The following is a 20,248-nucleotide window of genomic DNA, read 5'->3' as shown; positions in this document are numbered from 1 at the left end:
TCAGTTAAAAAACATTTTTTTAGTGTTTTAACCCCATGGAAGAGTATCCCGGGTTGAAAAATGACGAAAGGAAAAGTGACAGAGCACGATCTGATCGCCTTTCGGCCTGTTGGCAAAAAAGTCCTCTCCACTTCAATGAGAATTTCTATATCTCTCCAGTCTTCATCTACTTCTCCTCTCACCCACTCTGTCATGCACAATTTCCCTCCCTGCAAAAGTCTTGTCAGGATGAAACCATGGCAACAGTTGGCTATCATCCTTTAATGCTTCCTCCTGCTTGGAGCAGGTCCATTGAGCAAGAAGTCGTCCATTATCTCCTTGATGTGTCCCTCGTGGAAAAATGAGTGGCTGTACTATACGCTGAAGCACATTTAATCTTTGACTTTGAAATGGACACAGGCGACCGCTTGAAAAGCAAACCACACACACATTAACATGTGAACACACTTATTTATATGCTTCAGGTTAACCTCAGCAGGCACACAGGAGGTACATATGAGCATTTAGGGCCTGTAGGGATGGAGGTATTGTTCAGGTGAGGTGTAGAAAGGCTGTCCGGTAACTGAGCACATCTTTTTGGCATGATGTTCGCTCTGTTTGATGTAATATTTATAGAGCTCCATTCGCCCCCACTCACTCTCCAGCTCTCTTTTCCCTCCCTGCTCAGCGCCTCCTCAGCCGAGCCATAGATGCTGCTGAAAACCTCAGATGTCTGTCTTGCGTGAGAGCTGATCATGAAAAAGGAAAACTTTACGAACCCAAAAAAAGACTCTCTTCCCTTTGGGCTGTTTTCACCCCGCTCCTTTTTTTCTCCTCACTAATTCCATATCGGCAGTAACAGCTCGGCACAGTGGCTCGGGCAGACATCCAGCCTCACTCAGTAATGAAATGAAGGTCAAGATTATTTCCTCTGGTCGATGGCAGATGGAGCGAGTGTCAGCGGCTCAGCGTGAACTTTATAAAGTACAGAAGAGTTGATTTTGAGAGATTACGGAGTATTGCGAAAGATTATCTGTGTAAGTTGAACCCCTGCAGGGCCAGCGCCAAGACCAGAATAGCTGATGAACTAATCAAGCTGTTAGCACATTAACTGTGCAAAACTGGCGCCATGTTGATCTAAGCTGTTTAATTCCAAAATAGTGACTTGACTTTTTGATGCAGCCCAGTGAACAAACCCCAAAGCGTGTTGTTTAAACCCTGGCTTGTGGCTTTATCCCCTTTTTGGCTTTATTGAGTTTGTTGATTGTTTTTTTTTATTCTTATTCAAAGAGCTTTCACTTTACATGCATAACTTCACATAGCCTCAATAGAATTGCAAATCTATTAATTTTGCATATGTGTCAGAAAGAATGGAAATATAAAAAGTAAAGCCTGACCTTACAAAATAACACCTATGTGGTTCAAATCTGGCGATTCTTTATAGACATTAGGGATCATAACAACTTCTCAATAAATCATATTTCATGCTGAAAAGTGCTTGAACCACTTTTGTATCATTATAATTCACCTTCTGGATAAAATGTTACATCTGATAGAGATGTTGACTCCTAATATGTTTTTGATATGTTCATGGATTTCCTTCTAATGAGCCACAATGATTTGGTATTTCAGAGGACATGGTAGTGGTGCAGTCATTCATTCAATTTAACCTCAATCACTGCTGTCACTTTCCTGATGTCTTCCCTGCTGTGGCTGTAGAAAACTTAAAAATATTTTTCCTAAAGAATTTGTGTCATGAACAAGTTAAGCTTAAGGCTCTTGATTGCTTTTAAACTGTGACATTTGCGTGGAGGGAGGAAGCAGCATGAGCAGGACAGACTGGGCGTTGATTTAATTGTGTTTTTTTTTACTTAGCTGTGATATTTTTAGAAATGTAAGAGTTATGATCTGTGTTTCCTTTCCTGAATGCACAAAGCCAACACATGAAATGACAAACTGATGAATGCGTATGACAAATTATACATATATGAATATACTTATTTTTATCATGGATGTGGAAAGTGCAGGAACACTGTCAATTCATGTCTGCACGCTTTTGATTTGTTGTGTTCAAAACAGAAAAAGCAATTATTACCCTCTGTAATTGCTGCTTTGATTTGTATCTGATAACCAACACGGCTGTGCCACCGCTATCTTCACAAACACACTCTCTCACACTCCTCCTACTTCTTCTCTCCCTTCCTCTCCTTCTCTTTCTCACTCTATTGCTGAGATGAGCGATAGCATACCTGCCGTTTGGTTTTGGGCTTTACTGTCTTACCTTCCTTTATTTACCTTCCTTATTTCCTCCTCCTCTTCCTCCTGTTTTTCGTGCTCCTGTATCCGCTGACCTTGTCCTGTCCCAACGCCTACCTGCCTGCCTGCCTGCCTGCCTGCCAGAGGGTACAGAAGGCTGCCAAAATCAAGAAAAAGGCGGTGTGTAATAGAGAGCAATAGGAAGACCCCGTGACCATTTCCCCCTCCACTATCACCTTTTGTTTTTCATTCCAATTCTTCCTGTTTTTGTGTATCCTCTACCATCTGTGTTTTTTCACCTCTTGCATGTTTGTTTAGTCAAACAAACTTTAGGTTTTTAAAAGTAGAGACCAACATATTTTGTTTTTTGATGACATTATCATGTAAGCAGTGAGACTGTTTTCAATCCTTAAGGTACAAAAACTCAAAGTGAACTTATTCTAACTGATAACAGCTCTAAAGTAGATTTAAGCCTTTTAATGTCTCATCATCTGTACTACAGTATTTTAACAAGATCAATCCAACATGTTTTTGTAAAAGGACTCAATAGTATGATCAAAAGTTAAGGTGTCTGGAATAAGAAGGACTTGAGTTCACCCTCAGCTGTTGGGCTAACTTACAGAGAACTGGGTTTTATGCATGTATTCCTCTGTTCTGACCTGTGCAGAAACACTGTAGCTGTTTCCTGGGATCAAAATGTGTGAAGTTTCATTCAGGTATAATATACAGTGTAATAGGTGAGTCAGTGGGTATGGGAACATGTTGGGATTCTAATTTTCAGAACCAGCTGTTCACTGTACAATGTCTAGCTTATTAGCTAGTTGAAACGTACAATGTCTACCACATCGATAAGACATCTTGAATCATTTCTAATTTTATTGATTTAAAATGATTTATTTATACATCACATATATTTAAACAGACATCATTAACAGACTTTTAAACGCTCCACAGTCAGTAATGCTTTCCTGGCCTCCCAGAAGCTTGGATGGTTTGTTGGTTCAGTGATCGAGGATTTTTTAAATACTTAAAAGATGGGTGTTAACTGGAACAAAAGAAAATTAAAATACTTTGTTTTGAGTTGACTTTTTTACATAAGCACATCAAACTTTTTACAGCACAGGCCAAGCATTTCAGCCATTGATTTATTAATTTATTTTTTCCAGTGAAGCAGAAAGTAAATCTTACTCTAATCCTAGTTCATGACTTTAGCCTGTCAGCACTTAAGGGACCGCAAAACAGACAAACAGTGGAGCAGGATTATCCCATTAGAGCCCCCTGATCTGAATTTTAGGCCACGTAATAAACAACATGAGGAGATTTGAAGAACTTCATAACAACATGTGAAAAAGGGAGTTTTTGTTGTTATTTCCACTTGTGCATGATCCAATATTCATGTGATTTTCTGTCATATTCACAGTTTGAACCTTTATGTGAGGGGACTTCAAGTTTACACAAGCCAACAGAGCAAAATCTGTTTCTAACAAAAGTGCTTTAAATTGACTTTAATCGTGAGACTGGCTGCATTCACTGATGCTCACAGCTGTTTATTAATAAGTCAGCTGTTTCTACATGCTACCTTGATTAAAAAATGAGAACACAAGATGCTCTAGGATCTAATTCTTAATAAAGAAGTCACAGAAAACAAGCTGCTCCAGAAATTGATGTAAAGCACCCAATATTTTTAAAAAGTAAAAAATAATATATTCATAGTACAGCTATAGATTGTGTGTGTGTGTGTCTGTATGAGTGTGTGTGTAATATTAGGACCAATGACTTATTTCAGAGTATGTACAGCAGTTTGAATATCAGGCAAAAGCAAATACAATTTTAGTAGCCTTACTGTGGTTGGAAAGAAATGTGTGCATGCCTGATCTGTGCTGAAGCTGAATTGCTCTCACTGGTATAAGAACCAGCTGGTCAGGGTTTAGTGCTAAGCTGTTTTTGTTTTTATGTGCCAGCTCGTCATCCTCGTGCCAGGACAGTTGATGTATATTAACACACCACCAAACGCTTTCTTTTTCTGCTTTGGTCACCTCACCTCAAGACTCAACAAACTGTCCATCTAACAAGCATTTCTCAAGCTGGATCCTAAGCTCTCCATGCATGCATTTTAAATACTAATACTCTCCCACATTTAACACACACACCATTCAGGCAGTTTTAAGTATGTTTTTATCATGAGTAGACAATGACGGTACAAAAGAACACCACCCTGACCAGTCAAAGTCCAGAAAAGTCTGACAAGCTCTGTTGTTTGCTTTATCTTGCTGCAGAGTGCAGATGGAGATGCTACAACCCTCACTGAGGTGGACCTGTTCATCTCTACACAAAGGATCAAAGTCCTGAATGCAGACTCACAGGTGAGTACCAGTGAGAAAAAAGTATACATAGATTTTATCCAAAGAGTCTCTTCAGTTCATTTGAACAAAACCTGTTCACACATTGAGACAAACAGAGGCTGCAAAACAAGACTGTGTCGCTGTGTCACTGCTGACATAACTGCATCTTAACTGTTGACACACGCCACTTGTTATGAAACCACTGATTGTTTTTATTTATTTATTTATTTCATCTCATGATGTCAGTATCTGATTTTTCAAAGCCTAGAAATGCTGCACGAAACATCTGTCCTCATGGCAGAGCCAGCTGTTTGAGTGCAGCACAATCTGTCAACATTTGGAACAAAATGATTTTTTCATACCTTAACAGAAGTATGGTTGTCCAAAAAGCACAAACACATCTGTCCTGAATGAGTCATTCCTTGAAAGACTGCTGTGTTTTCAAATGTATGATAAATCCCTGCTGTGAGAGATCATTTTTAAGCTAACTGAAAGCTTAGCATGTTGTTTTTCGGATAAAATTTTGCAACACTTTGGCTCTGCAGCCAACACAGTAACTGAGGCTTATGTTTCTTCTGCAAATTTTTCTGGGTGCCTCCACTTTTATGTTTTGGGGGGTAAATATACAAAAAAAACAGTATAGACAACAACAAAGCCCGGGCTACTGAGGTTGAAGTGTGATCACCGTAGCCCTCCGTCTTGACAAATAGCTACTTAGTACTTCGCACTTCCACTTGACAGTCAAACCTGTGACACCCTGATAATGCCTAATTATGCATAACTCTTTATATAAGCCAACTCCACCCAGTTAAATGAATAAAAAATGAGGTCTAGATGTCAATACCTTTTTTGTGCCAGACTATAAACATGTTTAATTCTCTTATAAAAATGTGTACTTTGTTCCTGACTTTAAGAGCCAGCCCCAGGGGTAGCTGCAGTTTTTAGTACTCCTGCACTTTGTGCCTTTTTTAACATCAGAGGTTACTGCTTGGCATTTACAGACAAATTTATGCCAAGACACTAAACAAGACAATCTTAAAAGCCTGTGTAAAGCACAGTTTTCATTTCAGGCATCAAACCCAAATCCCATGTAAAAAAAAACAAAAGACAGTAAAACACTGTTCAAAAAGAGGGAACCAGAAGCGCTCATTCCTTCTGCACTCCTTTATTTGTTTATTTTTACCAAAGGTCTTTTTTGTTTTACATTTTTTTTCACAATATACTGCTCAAATTAACATTTGACTCGTCGAAAAAATAATTCAAGTCTGTCAGATGCGCACATTTATCACGGCTCCTCCTCACTCTTGCAGGTACTTTGTTAAAGTTTTCCTGCCTTGTAGCTTTACTTCGAGAAGCTGTGTGAAACCACAGTTCAAGTCTTCACAAGAGGTTGAGTCTTTGATAGAGGCAGAAGTGCTTCAGAGAGCTTCACAGTTCTTTTGCATCATAAATAGAGCGTCATGCTCACAGTAGCACTTAAATGTACATGTGATAGATGAGTCATTTGCGGTATATCAGTCTGAGCTGCTGTCTGACTGTCAAAATTGTGTGTGCGTGTGCGTGTGCGTGTGCGTGTGTGTGTGTGTGTGTGTGTGTGTGTGTGTGTGTGTGTGTGTGTGTGTGTGTGTGTGTGTGTGTGTGTGTGTGTGGGCAGCCGCCTGGCAGAAACCAATGTGCTGCAATGCAGTGTGGATCTTCCTCCCTTTTCCATCTGGTTTCTTCTTCTGTACTCTTTCCTCTTTCAAAGAGACATTTTGGTTATAAAGCTTTCTCTTCCCCTTAAACACTCAGTGCAGCAGCATGGCAGTTTCTGGCTCTGTTTCATGATCTCACCAACACCAAAGGTAGCAGGAGCAATCACACAAAATAAAGTTAAAGCAATAAAACCATCAAGCTCAAAAAGACATTAGCTGAAAATAAATGTAAAATACAAGTTCCACCCTCAGAATTGGCTTTTAGGTTCGTTTACATTCTCTCGATAACAGCTCCGTAGCAGTGTGCAGAGACAATGCCTCATATAATCTTCATTATAACACAGGACAATTATTTGGCTGAGTGAACAAACATGATTACACAGTTCAGATCACTTAGTTTCATCACTACAAACACTCTGATATCCAAAGACCTCTCCATTTTTTGTGCTCCTGTTTGTTATTTTACAGATGATCGTGTGTTCAAGCTCTAATTTATGGGGCTGTTATTTAACTGTAATCAGATCGTACACTAGTGCCGAGTTCACTCCAAAGAAGGCTTGCATGTATGTATGTATGTGCTTGTTTGTGGTGGTCTCATCCCAGTCTTTTAAGGGTCAGGTTGTAAGAAAACCTGTACCCTGCACACAGGAACCTCAATCCTTATAAAAATGCAAACAGAAACACAAGGGTCACTAATTATTAAAAATACCCTCAAAAGTAAGAATTTTAAAAGACACGGACAAGAGGCTAACTGTGGTGAAGTCATTAGTTTATGATTTTGTCAGTTTAATTCTGATGCAGTGTTTGTATTGAAATATCTTTTTCGTCTCATCTTCCAGATGTGGTTGATTTTGGTATCAGTTCAGTTCACTGAGTTTCTCTTTCATGCAAATAACAAATCACACACTCATCAGCTACGCAGGGCCCAGTCATCTGTATCAGCTGTGCAGCAGTGAATACAGACCTGCATCAATGACATCACCACCCATTTTGGACAAGATCCCAAGGAGCTGAATTATTAAAATGTCTCTGTGTTCATATGCTTTTTTTTGTTTCACACACAAGGTTTTGCTGAATTAATTTGATTCCCTGGCTTGCAGTTGTGAATCAAAAATTTGCTCGTATCCTAGGAGAATAAACATGGCTGCTGTCATTTTGTTGCAGTCTATTTTTCATTATCTCTGAAGCAGCTTTATATTCAGATGACATCATCTCAGCAGTCTGTTCCTCTGCTGCTCTGCTTATAAATACACATTTTTAACAGCACTGAGCCCTTCATTGTCACAAGAACAGGATTATCGTTTAAAGGAGGATATTTCTCTCTGATGTGTGAATTTGGTCGATATGCCCACAGGAGACGATGATGGACAACGCGCTCCGTACTATATCCTACATTGCTGACATTGGGAACATCGTTGTGCTGATGGCTAGGCGCAGGATGCCACGCACGGCCTCGCAGGACTGTATCGAAACTACACCAGGGGCACCGGAGGCAAAGAAGCAGTACAAGATGATATGCCATGTCTTTGAATCTGAAGATGTAAGTGCTTCATGTGTCGCTCTGTCCACAAACCTGCAGAGTCTGTTAATGTGTTAATGAGGGAACCCCCCTGAGCTGGGCACAGGTGAGAGGTGACAGCAGGAAACCTGTTATTATGTGAGAGGGCTCATCTGCAGGATTAAATCTCTTGCATCTGAAGATAGTAAACAGAGGACTCATTATCATCCTTACAGGGATAGGAATGGCGGATATTATCTCAGTCTCCCACTTATTGCTGCTGATATTATTATTCCTCCATCTCCCTCGAAACACCATTATATTTGCGTTTTCTTGGTAGTTTTTTCCTCATTATTCCACACTTTTATTTATTTACTCTGTTACTCAAACATGGAAATTAAAGAATTATGACCTCTAATGACCACTGAGAACTTTGCTAATCAAACTTGAGAGATTAGCTGTGCATTTAATTTCTCTCTATTTTAACACAGAGAGCTGCTGCTTGTCTTCTTGAAGCAGACTCAGTGAGACTTGGCACCATGAACAATGTTGCAAAGGGAAGCCAACGTCTAAGCTTCTGTGCCAGTCAGTTAGTATAAAGGCTGGACTCCAATCTGTCCACTCTTCATCTAATTTAGCTGCTGGGTTTTAAAGGCCGGCCAGAGTTATAATAGAAGCATTCAGCCGCTCATCCATCAACTTATAAACTGTTTCTGTAATTGTAGCCCCACTGGCTTTTTGCCCTGTTTGCCTCTTTTTGACTTTTTGTTCTTATTGTCCTGCAAAACTCATTCACCGGCTATTGATTTTGAGTGTTTGGGACATTAATGTCTCTCAATTCCACGAGAGATTTATTTACAAGTCCAGAATTCAATTAAGTGGGAGAATGGGGAAAGCATAGCTTGTAGAATGACCCTCTTAACTCTCCCGATCTGTGTTCACGCTCACAGCCAAGATAAGCCTTAAAGTTTTTTACAAGTTCATGTTTTACAATTTTAACTCTTACAACTTTTATTCTTTGAAGCAAATGTGTTTGTGTCAGGATGGGTGGGGGTGCTTCAAAGCAGGAACTCAATCCCTTCAGGTCTAACAGATGAGCTCAAGTTCTCCTTCAACAACATCAAGTTTAGAGCTTTTGTCTTTAAACTTACATTTGACACTAAGGTTTCTAACACTGTGTATCAAACAAAAATAATACTTTAAGTGTTTTGTTTTTTCTCATACAAGAAAAGCACAGATGGTGGAGTATTGGTTGGTTAGATTTCTCTCCCTTTTTAACCAGGACATGTTTTCTCAGAAGAGTGTTCTCACAGTTCAGCCCTTTGAATGTAACATTTCTTTCATCCTCAGTGTCAGATGTCATCACTGTATCAAGTCAAACGTAACTTTTCCTTTTGCAGTTGGGGGTTTTTACAGCCTGATGTGAGGTGAGCTATATCTGTCAACAGTTCTAAATCTGTGCTTGCTTTCAGTTAGTGTTTGCAGCTGAACATTGCTGGATCTTTGTGGAAAATCTCGCTCATGGCTGACGTTTGGGAAGCTGAAACGGGGTCATTGTGCTACAAAGATCAGATGATATAGCACAGGTGTTGTCCTGCTCATTTTTGATCAAAGAAACAGAGGAGGAGGAAAGTCTTGACTCGTTTTCCTCTCTACTCTCACAAGAACAAATCAATGGTGATTGCTCTAAGACTGCAAGAGAAGCTCAGCTTCCCCTTAAATGTCCCCAAAAAAAGTGGTGATATGTACTGCTGTGTGTACATTTCACTGAAAAAATATGCACTAGAGTTCCTTCATCTTTTGTTCAGAATCAGCTACCTATCACAGGTAACTGGCTCGAGCTCCGTCTCATTCATCCCCGCAGCGTCTCAGCGCTTTAACACAGTCAGACGCTGAGTGTCTTCTGACTTCAGCGGGGAAACGTAGAGTGGGTTGTTCCACTGTGGAAACTGGACGGTCATTGGATAAACGCTGGGCTTTGTCCCGCCCATCAGACGCTCAGCGTCTCTGGGGTCTATGAGGCAGTGGGCTGGTGTGGACGCTCAGCTTCTGCATGATGATTGGATGATCTATCTGAGGCCAAATCCCTTTTTGATTGACAGTGAAATGAGCCAGTCAGTCAGCGATCTTGAAGTATAATCCTCCACCGGAGAATCTTCTGAGTTTTACAGTCAGTTGTTTTGGACTGATCTGGAGGCTTTATGATCCCCAGCGAGTTTATCTTTCTTAAAAACGACGAGGGTAAAATCCCTGGAAAAAACACCTGGTTGGTACGACAGGGTCACAGATCATTTTCTTGAAAAGGAACGGAGGGTAGAATTTATGTTTAAAAAAATGAAAAAATGTATGATGTAGGCTGGAAAAAAATTAGCTTCCCCTCCTTGACTGACCAGCAGCCGCCACTGGAACAAATGGCTCATAACAGTGGAAATCGGTTGAAGCTACACCTAAACACAATCATGGCACACTCAGTGCCACTGTTGTTTGATGCAAACTGATGTTAATTCCTGCTAGATTTTTATTTGTGTACATCCCAGATAAGCCACGTGATCACAAACATTTCTGTGTCATGTTTCCCGTTAATTCCTCTGTCTGCAGGCCCAGCTCATTGCTCAGTCCATCGGCCAGGCATTCAGCGTCGCCTACCAGGAGTTCCTGAGGGCCAATGGCATCAACCCCGAGGACCTGAGCCAGAAGGAATACAGTGACATCATCAACACCCAGGAGATGTACAACGACGACCTTATTCACTTCTCCAACTCTGAAAACTGCAAAGAGGTCGGTGTATAAGAAGTTTACGGCTCAGTCTTACACTTCCTATAAAGACTTCTTCTACATGTTCAGTATATATACACATTTTCACATTGTGGTGGAAAAAACAATTATTTCACTTAGCACATGTGGCAGAAATCTCATTTTTGCTGCAAGGCTGTTAGAAACACATACATGTTTACTAATTAGACAAATTAAGCAGATGTTAAATGAGATCTAGTCAGAGAGCATCAAATGTAGTGGTGGGTTTTTTCTTTCTTTTGTTGTGTCATTTCCTCTTTCGCTAACTCTTTGCCCTGAAAGCACCAACTGGAGGGTTTTGGCAAATTAGAAGCTGTGAACTGTTTCTGCTATGTGAGCAGAGAGGCTGCATGGCACCCCCACACAGCTGCTGTCTCAGAGGCTTGTGGGTAATTTTTTTTATGATGGGGAAACTGGGTTTTCTTGAAGCCATAAAGCTTCCTAGCCAACTGTGTTGAGAGTCTGGCTCTTGTCTCGAGGTTTCATGTGTTGGTATATCTGCTGTTTTAAAGAGCCAGAGCAGGAGTTTGAACACCAGATTGAGAAAGTGTTGAGATGTGAAAAAGGAATGGATAATTTGCTCAGGTTTTATCTTATTAGAAATAGAACCATTGCGTAATTAGTCACAAAGATTGCTGTAGTTTCATGTTTAAGGTACAGATTTGAATCAATCTCATGTAAAATGTAATGCTTTATACATTATTACAGCTAAAAATGGTTGCCCAAGAAGTGAAAGCTCATTTTATTACCTGCCAATGAACCGAATATTATATCTCAAATATCTGGACAGGACTTTGAAATTTTTCACAGTGTTATTCAAAGCTGACTGCTGTATTAGCCCCAGGGCTGCTATTATACCGCTGATTTTGAGTTTGACTCCATCAAGAGAGCTGAAAAGAGGAACTTCATGTAGATATTAAAGGACTCTTAGTGCTTTAACTAAAAAGATCTTCAGGTATCTTCTATTGGTTAGAAACTGAACCAGGATGATTGAGGAAAGCTAATGGGACTTTAACTTTAAAACCAAGAACAGTTACAGCCAGCAGGCCTTTCTTCTTCCACTGCAGTAGCTGTTAAAAAAGCAGCCATACTTAAAATGTTATAGGTAAGCATAATCTAAAACCATACATTTTCTAAAAACGTCATATATATTGACAGGTTTTTTTGTGTTTTGTTCTTTCTGTGAAAATGAAACTCCCTCTTGGATGATTGATTTGAATGAATATTAAGTGAAGCTGATTGTTGAGGAGAGAATCTGTAGAAAACACTAATCCAGGACTGAAATGTTTGTAGCCTGCACTGCTGAAGTCTCAGATCTGTCAGTTATCACTTTGCGCTATTGTAGGTCAGAGTCTGTACATCCTGAGCCAAGAAATCTCTGCCAACAGACCCAAACCATCTTACTCCTCTCCACAGCTGCAGCTGGAGAAGAGTAAAGGGGAGATCCTGGGCGTGGTGATTGTGGAGTCTGGCTGGGGCTCCATCCTGCCCACAGTTATCTTGGCCAACATGATGAACGGCGGGCCAGCGGCTCGCTCTGGCAAGCTCAGCATCGGAGACCAGATCATGTCCATCAACAACACCAGCCTTGTGGGGCTGCCACTCGCCACCTGTCAGGGAATTATTAAGGTACAGACAGGGTGGGGAGAAGGGACGCTGAAAGAAAAACATCATCAAATATAATTTTTCTCAGTTAAACGGAAATAAACTGTGTGTTTGTGTGTCAAAGGGCTTGAAGAACCAGGTTCAGGTGAAAATGAACATTGTAAGCTGTCCTCCCGTTACCACTGTCCTCATCAAAAGGCCTGATCTGAAGTATCAGCTGGGCTTCAGCGTCCAGAACGGCATTGTAAGCATTCTTCTTAAGTTAAAAATACAGTACAGATGCAGAGAGTGCACTTTTCTTACTGCTTTAGTTCATTTTTACATTAAGTTTGGTGCATTTTATCAGTCCCATACAGGATGTGTATGTTCCTGTCATAGTTTAGATTAATCTGCTCATTATTTTGTATGCCCTGTATCGGATGCACTCCAGAAATATTGTGTCATTTGCAGTGTTTTGATAAATTGCTGTGTTGCCCAAACCACATTTATACACCTAATAAAACCCTGCTAAAAATCCAATTATCTTCAGTAAGGATTTAATTTCTAATTTATCAGATGAACTTTTAAATATTATATTTCTCCTGTGTTTGTTTTGTGTGTCAGATATGCAGCCTAATGCGAGGAGGCATAGCTGAGCGAGGCGGGGTCCGAGTGGGTCACCGGATCATAGAGATCAACGGGCAGAGTGTGGTGGCTACAGCTCATGAAAAGATCGTCCAGGCCCTCTCGAACTCTGTTGGCGAGGTGAAAGTGCTGCTCATAAACACAAACACACACACAGAGGACACACATGTATATACAGTAAGATGTGGGAAAGATCTGTGGATTCACTATTTACTTGTGAAAGTCAGACAGTTACACTGCATCGATACAAAGTATCTCTGGGTTTGATATTTGATGGTAGTTGTGTTTAAAAGATGGAGAACAAACTAGTCAAAAGGTAAAAGACATTCAGTTGCATTATAGTTTACCAAACATAAAGTGCATAGCATTATGAGTTTACGTTTGCTGGCCAGGTGCATCTGCTTAAAGGTCCCATATTATGCTCCTTTGTGCAGTTTAATATGGATCATTGATTTCTTCATGAAATGGTAGTAACATGTTTTGGTCCAAAAAGCCAATAAATCAAGCACAGCAGCATTGTTTCCAGGCTCTCATAGCCCCTCTGTACAGAACGGTCTGATTTAGTGGGCGTGACCTTCATATGAAAATGAGCTTCCGCTGATACCGCCCTGCTCTTCTGCGTCACTGAGAGCGGCACCATGTTACTATGACTACTGAGATCCAAGTGCACAATGTTTAGAAAACAGCGAAGCTACCGTAACATTGCAGGCTAAAACAACAGGCTAACCGCAGCTAAAGTTAGCAGCATGAAGCTAACACAGAGACAGGGAGGACACTGAGGAAAAGCTCTTACATATGCTCCACAGCACAGAGCATTTAAAATACTCACATTTCCAGGGTCCGAGGTTTGTTAGCAGATGGTTGGTAATGCACCTGGATTCAGGACCAGTCTATTCGCTAGCCCTCTGTTGTACTGTCCAAAGTTGGAAAAGCAGTCGGCCATGAAGTGACTAGCACACACATGCACAGTTTTACTGAGTGTAGCTGGCACATTTTCTCGATAAATGAACTTTAGCCACTTAGTCTTGTCTTCTTCTGAGATGGGAAGCTTGCGCATGGAACTATGTGGCTGTTTACAGCCAAAAACAGAGCAGTGATGGCCCTTCAACTTCGGCATTCTCCTCCTTGCTGCTGGAGAGAAATCTCTCCAGATTAAAGTGGGCGGGAAGGAGGTTCAGTAGTTTCTGCTCCGGCGGACCAATCAGGTCAGACTTGCTCCTGATTGGTCAAAAAAGGGAATCGCTGACGTCGGCTTGTTTTAGGTCAGGATTTTACATTCACAAGCACTACTAAGTACAGGTTTTGTCATTAAATATCACTTTTTGGGCTGTGAGGAAAGCCAAAGACACAAAATTTCACTAAAAGACTTAATAAAGTGATTTTTGCATAATATGGGACCTTTAATACTAACAATGAAAATACACAATGGCTGCTGAAAATACATCATATTTCTTACATCATACATCATTTTTCTTTTTACACTGACACCAGATTAATTCAAGCTCATTCCTCTGATAGATTTGATTTCACTCAGAAGAGCTATAGTAAATATTGACATCATAGAAGTAGGAATGAGAAGAGACAATGCAAGGATATATGACTTGGATATTAAAATCTCACAAATGCAACCTTCAGGAAATAATTTCAAATTTTTGCTTTTTTAATTAACATTTTTTGTCTTTCTTTCACTGCTAGATCCACATGAAGACCATGCCAGCAGCCATGTTCAGACTTCTAACAGGACAGGAGACGCCCATGTACATATAGACAATGGCCAGGGACCGTTCAACAAGACAGGCTGTCAGTCAGCGGTGATTGGTTATCTCATGGGTCAAACCAAGCTGCCGCTGATGGGGGCAGGATTACTTCTCCTTGCTGATTCATTTGTTTTTCTTTTTTGAGCTGATGAATCCTTCATCACCTCTTCCCTTGTCTGTGCTAAACATGCAACAGCCATTTTATTGACAAAAAAGTCCCATCTGACCAGCTGAAGAGTATGTGAGTGTGGGAGTATGTGAGCGTGTATGTGTATGTGTGTGTGCGTGTTATTTATTTGTCCTGTCTGTGCTTTACTGTGTCACCTCAGTGAGATCGTGTGGACAGACTAATCGAGTGAATGCATCACAGTTTATTTTTTTATATTCATGTAATGCAATATGATACGTCTACTATACTTCTTGTATAGTTTCATTTTCTTCTCTATTTATTTCTCATGTAAATACATATTTTGCTAAAACTGGAGGTGGTGGAGAGGGCAGGGCCACAGCTGCATTGTAAATATTTATTGAAATAACTGAAAGCAGTCCTCGATGATGGCAAAAACACAATTAATTGCCGGATGTTGTAGTTGTTGCAAGTGAAAAAGGGGAATGAGTTAAGTGTTTAAAATGTTGGGTTTAAATATGCTAAATATTGAATGAAACAATGTAAATGTGAATCAAACCAATGCTTGCAGCAAGGGTTTATGGGAAGAAAATGCCATATCCGTTTGATTTTCTTCATTTTACGGCAATACACAAGATCAACCTCTGAAAGGCAGAAGGAGTCTTTTCTAAATCTCATGTACAAACACTCTGCACATTTAAATAACAAGCAACTGAATCAAAGGATTAACATGCATTAATTATGCTTTTGATATCAGAGTCACATGTATGAAAACTGAACTTTTTTTCCCCGTGCTACTCTAATGTATGTTCATCTTTAGTGTTCCTGACTGAAACTCATGCATACTATGAGTGGATTGTGAATGTAACTGTGTTGTGTGAGCTGTCCCATTGCCATAAGCAGTATTAGAATGTCTGTACATAAAGAGAAACTTGTCTCGTGCTCATGTTAGAAAATCAAACACACAGGTTTAGTCACTGCAAACATCTTCCCACTTGTATGTTGGCTTTTAGTCTCAAGAGGGAACGAGAGAGAACTGTGAATCACACGTACACACTGTGACAGAAACAAGCGTTACCACCAGGTAATGCCCCTGCAATGCATTGTAGTAAATTTAACCATATGAACATTATGTGTGTGCATGCCTTGTGAAGTAGTTTCATGTCATTGTGGCAAGAAAATAAAATCTGAGCTAAACCTGACTACTTCTGTTGAACTTGGAAACTGAATTTCAGAAGGTTAGATTTAATCCTGGGTCAAAGTTAGAGTCACAAATAAAATCTGAAGATCTGTGAGGTGTGAAGTTAATTTTTTGATTATTGTCACTCACTGCTCGAAACAAACCATTATTGTCAAACTATCTGATAGTGAAATGCTTGAAAAAAAAATTGAACAGTATTATGTAAAGCAGTTTGATATTTCTTTTGGTGTATCATGGTTAAATCTCATATGTTTTTATATGTCAGATGCAAAATACTTTCCTTTTAGGATCCTTATGTGAGACATTTTGTTACATGTTATGCCTGGTGAAGTAAACCCTCTGTACCTTTTTACTGCGAATCTCTGGCACCACCTAGTGGCTATTTTTGGCCATTTAAGTTCTTTTAAATGGTATGCATGGAAACATTCGTAACATGTTTTCAATTTTATTTTATTCTTCAAGGATTTTCCTTTTCTACAGTAGTTGCATGTCATATTATCTATAATTTAGGAAAGATCAAAAGACATATAATCATATAAAATTATAATTGTTACATTAAGTAATTACTCGTACCACATAATGCTAACACAGTGTCTCATCTATAGACAGTGCTCTCCACCGCAGTGTTGAGGTTATTAGGCTATTTTGAGTTAGCTCTGTAATCTTCCTCTGGGTCAAAGTCCTGTGTGTGTCACTGTCATGCTGAGTCTCCCTCACTTCACCAGGTCGCTGTTGCTGTAGCAGGCCTGGTCAGGGTTCCTGGTCATTTTGGTCACACTTTAACATAACCTTAATTCCCAGACCCTGACGGGTGGTCTCAAAGGCCTGGACTGCCTGCTCCAGAGGGAAACGGTGCGTGACAAGGGGCTTCACATTCACTTTACCTGAAGCCAACATGGCTATGGCCATTGGCCAGCTGCAACACAGAAACAAATATTTCAGCCAAGAGATCAATTTGGGACACAAGATTATCACTGTTGGTTTTGTTATGTAACTTTTAGTGTCTGTATGATTATGCACAACCTGATCTACCTGACATTCTGCTTCAGAAAACCTACTCATTAGACAAGAAGAGCAAGAATAAGAGAACTTCTCACGTGTTGCAGTAGCGGAAAACTCCTCTGATGTCTACCTCTCTGACAGCAGCATTAACCAAAGGAACAGTGATCATGTCAGGGCCCAGACCCACCAGCACCACCACACCGCCAGAACGAGTTGCCTGATTCAAAAAGAAAAATACACATAGCTTAAGTTATTTTATCTGCAAGTATGACCTTCAAAACTCATCTAAGTGACAAATTGAGTTCTCAGTCATATTCTGCTTACAAAAAAGTTGGATGTGGAGTTGTCAAATATTTTTCGGTTAACTAGAGCCATGTGATTTATTCTATATGTAGTTTAGTATTAGGTTCATGCATAAGTGCTCTTTACAAATGATATTCTCTTACATAAATGGCAGTCTGAATGCAGCTTTCAACTCCAGTACATTCAATAGTAATGTGAGGCTGAGCACCAAGCTTCTCTGCTACTCTCTCTGCCAGCTGCTGAGGTTTGTCTTCTCTCCCCACCGTCAGCTGGAAATCTGCTCCCAACTTTTTAGCCACAGCCAGGCGCTCTGAGGATAGATCTTTTGTGCAAGAAACGTAGAGTAAGATACAAAAGAAAAACAAATAATGGCATAACAGGAGAAACTACAGAGCCTCTGTCTTTTATCAAGTTCAGATTACTTTGTGAGATTAAAAAATTTGTGTTATACCCGTGATGACAATTTGTGAGGCACCCATCGCTTTGGCCACAGCCAAACAAACCAACCCTATCGGTCCTGTGGGGGGAGGAGAAATGCACAAGTTGTCTATAGCTGCAGAGATTGTTGAATATTGGTTACTCTATTGTCAAGATATACAATAATTGCACACCTATGAGCACATTTAAAGCTCAGGAGCAACTAAATGTGATGTATTATAATCAGTATTTGCAATAGAGCTGTAATCAACATATAAAGATCCTCGGGTGTTTTCCCTGGTGCTGCTTAACAAGACTGCCTGAAATGAGTTAGCTTGTTTTCAAAAAATAAGCAGCTTGTTAAATATTAAGATGCTAACAAGGTGTGTTCAGGTTCAGCAGTTTTTGTTGAGCAAGCATGATTTTCATGTTTGTGACTACACTCACTGAGTATTACGCCAGATACCTTTCCTGTAAAGGCATGCCACTTAACTCATAGGGCAATAATCTCTCATATGTGATTGCTTCATGCTCTGGGTGGAAGTCTGCAGTACGCTGTCATGGAAAATTTCACTAAAAAAGAGTGTTATTTTATTATGCTAGTCTAATAATTCTCACCTGCACCACAAATGAGCACGCTGCTGCCAAGGGTCACACCTGCTCTGCGACAGGCGTGGATCCCAACAGACAGAGGTTCAATTAGAGCTCCCTCCTCAAATGTCACATTGTCAGGCAACCTTAGTGGGTGTAATGAGAGACAAATAAAGAAAGAGAAGGATGTAAAAATGAGACAAGAGTCAGTTGGAGTCCAATAAAATGAAGCAGAAGTTGAGTAATCTTTGGTGGTAAAGCTATGAAATCCCAGACAAACTTACTTGTAGCAGAAGTTGGCACTGTGGGTGTAATATCGGCACAGATTTCCATCATCCGGAGGCGTGGCACAAAAGAAGATGGTTGGAGACAAGTTGTATCGTCCACTTTTGAAAAACTCGTCCATTTCTCGGGGAACACCAGGCTCAATTGCAACTCTGTCACCTACAGGACCCAATGGGGAAATAAAAAGCAATGCACTTGTCTGCCATGGGATCTATTTCATTGTGTAACAGAGGGGGAACTTACTTTTTTACACCATAAAAATGTTAACACTGAGTGAAGCTTTGAAACACCTCCCACGCCCACTTACCTACTGCAAGATGCTTGACTGCTGCTCCAACTTTTACCACCCGCCCTGATGCTTCATGGCCCAACACCATTGGTTTAGTGACCACAAAGTCTCCAATCCGTCCATGCTGCAAGTAGTGAACATCAGATCCACAGATTCCCACTGAGTGCATCTGGAGCAAAACCTCTGAATAGCAAAGAGGATACATATCTAGTCAGGAGCACTGCTCTTTTCACCATGAGCCACAATAAAAACAGGCAACTAGCTAAAGTGATTCCAGATTTCAGGATAACTTATGTCTTTCTAAAATGATTTATTTTAGGAAAAAATGAAGGTTAAGAAGGCAAGCAAAGCATGTCTTGCTGCTCTGATTAGCCTAATTGAGCAGTTGTAAACTATGTGTGAGAATCTGATCAGGTCGCTCAGAATAAAACATGCAGATTGATGCATTTTACTAATCCCACTTTACTCAATTCTAAATGAACATATTTTGAAACGTTGTAAATAAAACATATGGTTTGTCTATTTGTTATACTGCACCGTTAGGTCCTGGTTCTGGGACAGGGCGGTTTTCCTTTAGTGGGTAAAATTGGAAGAAAACAGTTAAAATCAGTTAGGATCACACAGGTTACAACTTCTAGTCTTTTTTTTAAATAAACGTATTTATCAGTCTCCTACCAGTCTCAGGTCTCCCTTTGAGTGTAGTACTACAGAAAGATTTTCCTGCGCCATAACGCATGTATTAGCGAGCTGACAATAATAGTGTGAAGATGAGCCTAAAAAATATTCCAACCAAGTCCAGGGTAAAAGTCAGACTGTCTTCTTTTGCATGTGTCAAAGTACATGAAGCAGTAGATACAAGACTTCCTGAAAATGGGGCTGTCACCACAACAAAGAATTTGATTGGCTAAAGGCTCATGGCATGGTCCACTCAGCGGGGGTGATGTGAAACTACATCGACATTTCTTTTGACCTCAGATCAAACCAAATCAGGTTAAACATCAATAGAAATACAGTTTAAGATCACAAAATTGATATGGATTGATCAGGTACATACTATTGATACGTCTTTGTGTGCTTTCGGAAAAACACTTTTCAGTTCCATCGTTACCAAGTAGTACGGTCTGATAATATTACCCAATAGACAACAGAACCCAATTTGACCCTTCCCACAATACCTGGGCAAAAAAATAGTTCAAACCACTTCAATTGAAAGTAGTTGGTGGCTGAAAGACGCAAACTGAAAGCAAACCTACGCGTAGTTTGTATACGGGTTTAATCAGAGCAACGTTTTGCAGACATTTAAACAAAAAGAATGAGGTTTCACAGCAGGACAATATGGCATCTTGGGCACCCTGTTACACTGTCAAGTGGTTTCTAAAAATAAGCTTCACAGGGCCCTGATCTTATTTTGACCTTTACCTGGATGGTTCATCATAATATTGTAGATACCAAAATGTTTGTACTCCTGGCCCTCAAGTGAGGTAA

At 40.1% G+C, this 20,248-nt stretch overlaps 2 protein-coding genes across 4 annotated transcripts in view; one reads left to right on the top strand and one right to left on the bottom strand.

The window, feature by feature from the left end:
* The window catches only part of apba2b (amyloid beta (A4) precursor protein-binding, family A, member 2b), a 63,667-nt gene extending 47,776 nt beyond the window's left edge, over positions 1-15,891 (top strand). For 2 of the 3 annotated variants that reach the window (XM_074665570.1, XM_074665569.1), the window contains 8 exons: positions 2,380-2,415; positions 4,512-4,598; positions 7,626-7,811; positions 10,368-10,547; positions 11,979-12,191; positions 12,292-12,411; positions 12,771-12,911; positions 14,487-15,891. In XM_074665570.1, coding sequence (XP_074521671.1) covers positions 2,380-2,415; positions 4,512-4,598; positions 7,626-7,811; positions 10,368-10,547; positions 11,979-12,191; positions 12,292-12,411; positions 12,771-12,911; positions 14,487-14,558 — 1,035 coding nt within the window. In that variant the 3' untranslated portion in view covers positions 14,559-15,891. The remainder of the gene's footprint in view (positions 1-2,379; positions 2,416-4,511; positions 4,599-7,625; positions 7,812-10,367; positions 10,548-11,978; positions 12,192-12,291; positions 12,412-12,770; positions 12,912-14,486) is intronic. The other variant, XM_074665571.1, reaches the window with a different exon arrangement.
* A 141-nt stretch (positions 15,892-16,032) lies between these two features.
* sord (sorbitol dehydrogenase) lies at positions 16,033-19,632 on the bottom strand. The gene is made up of 9 exons (XM_074665572.1): positions 19,439-19,632; positions 19,301-19,334; positions 18,782-18,946; positions 18,474-18,633; positions 18,217-18,335; positions 17,633-17,698; positions 17,325-17,503; positions 16,974-17,095; positions 16,033-16,792 (listed from the first exon to the last, which is right to left on the bottom strand). The coding sequence occupies exons 1-9, from the start codon at positions 19,490-19,492 to the stop codon at positions 16,627-16,629; spliced, it is 1,065 nt and encodes a 354-aa protein (XP_074521673.1). The 5' UTR covers positions 19,493-19,632; the 3' UTR covers positions 16,033-16,626.
* Positions 19,633-20,248: the final 616 nt, after the last annotated feature.

Source organism: Halichoeres trimaculatus, unplaced genomic scaffold (genome assembly GCF_033239565.1).
Source record: "Halichoeres trimaculatus isolate MK-OKI-2021-1 unplaced genomic scaffold, fHalTri1.1 fHalTri1_scaffold_3, whole genome shotgun sequence".
NCBI classification, from domain to species: domain Eukaryota; kingdom Metazoa; phylum Chordata; class Actinopteri; order Labriformes; family Labridae; genus Halichoeres; species Halichoeres trimaculatus.
The sequence above is the reverse complement of the archived record's forward strand: the minus strand, read 5'-3'. Positions and strand labels throughout refer to the sequence as shown.

Excerpts from the sequence above, each read along its gene's own strand:
- sord (XM_074665572.1), bottom strand. The coding sequence starts at position 19,492 with ATGGCGCAGGAAAATCTTTCTGTAGTACTACACTCAAAGGGAGACCTG. Across the intron at positions 19,335-19,438 it reads CAAAGGGAGACCTGAGACTG|GAAAACCGCCCTGTCCCAGA; the intron begins GTAGGAGACTGA and ends TACCCACTAAAG. Across the intron at positions 17,096-17,324 it reads GCATTCAGACTGCCATTTAT|GCAACTCGTTCTGGCGGTGT; the intron begins GTAAGAGAATAT and ends TTTTTGAATCAG.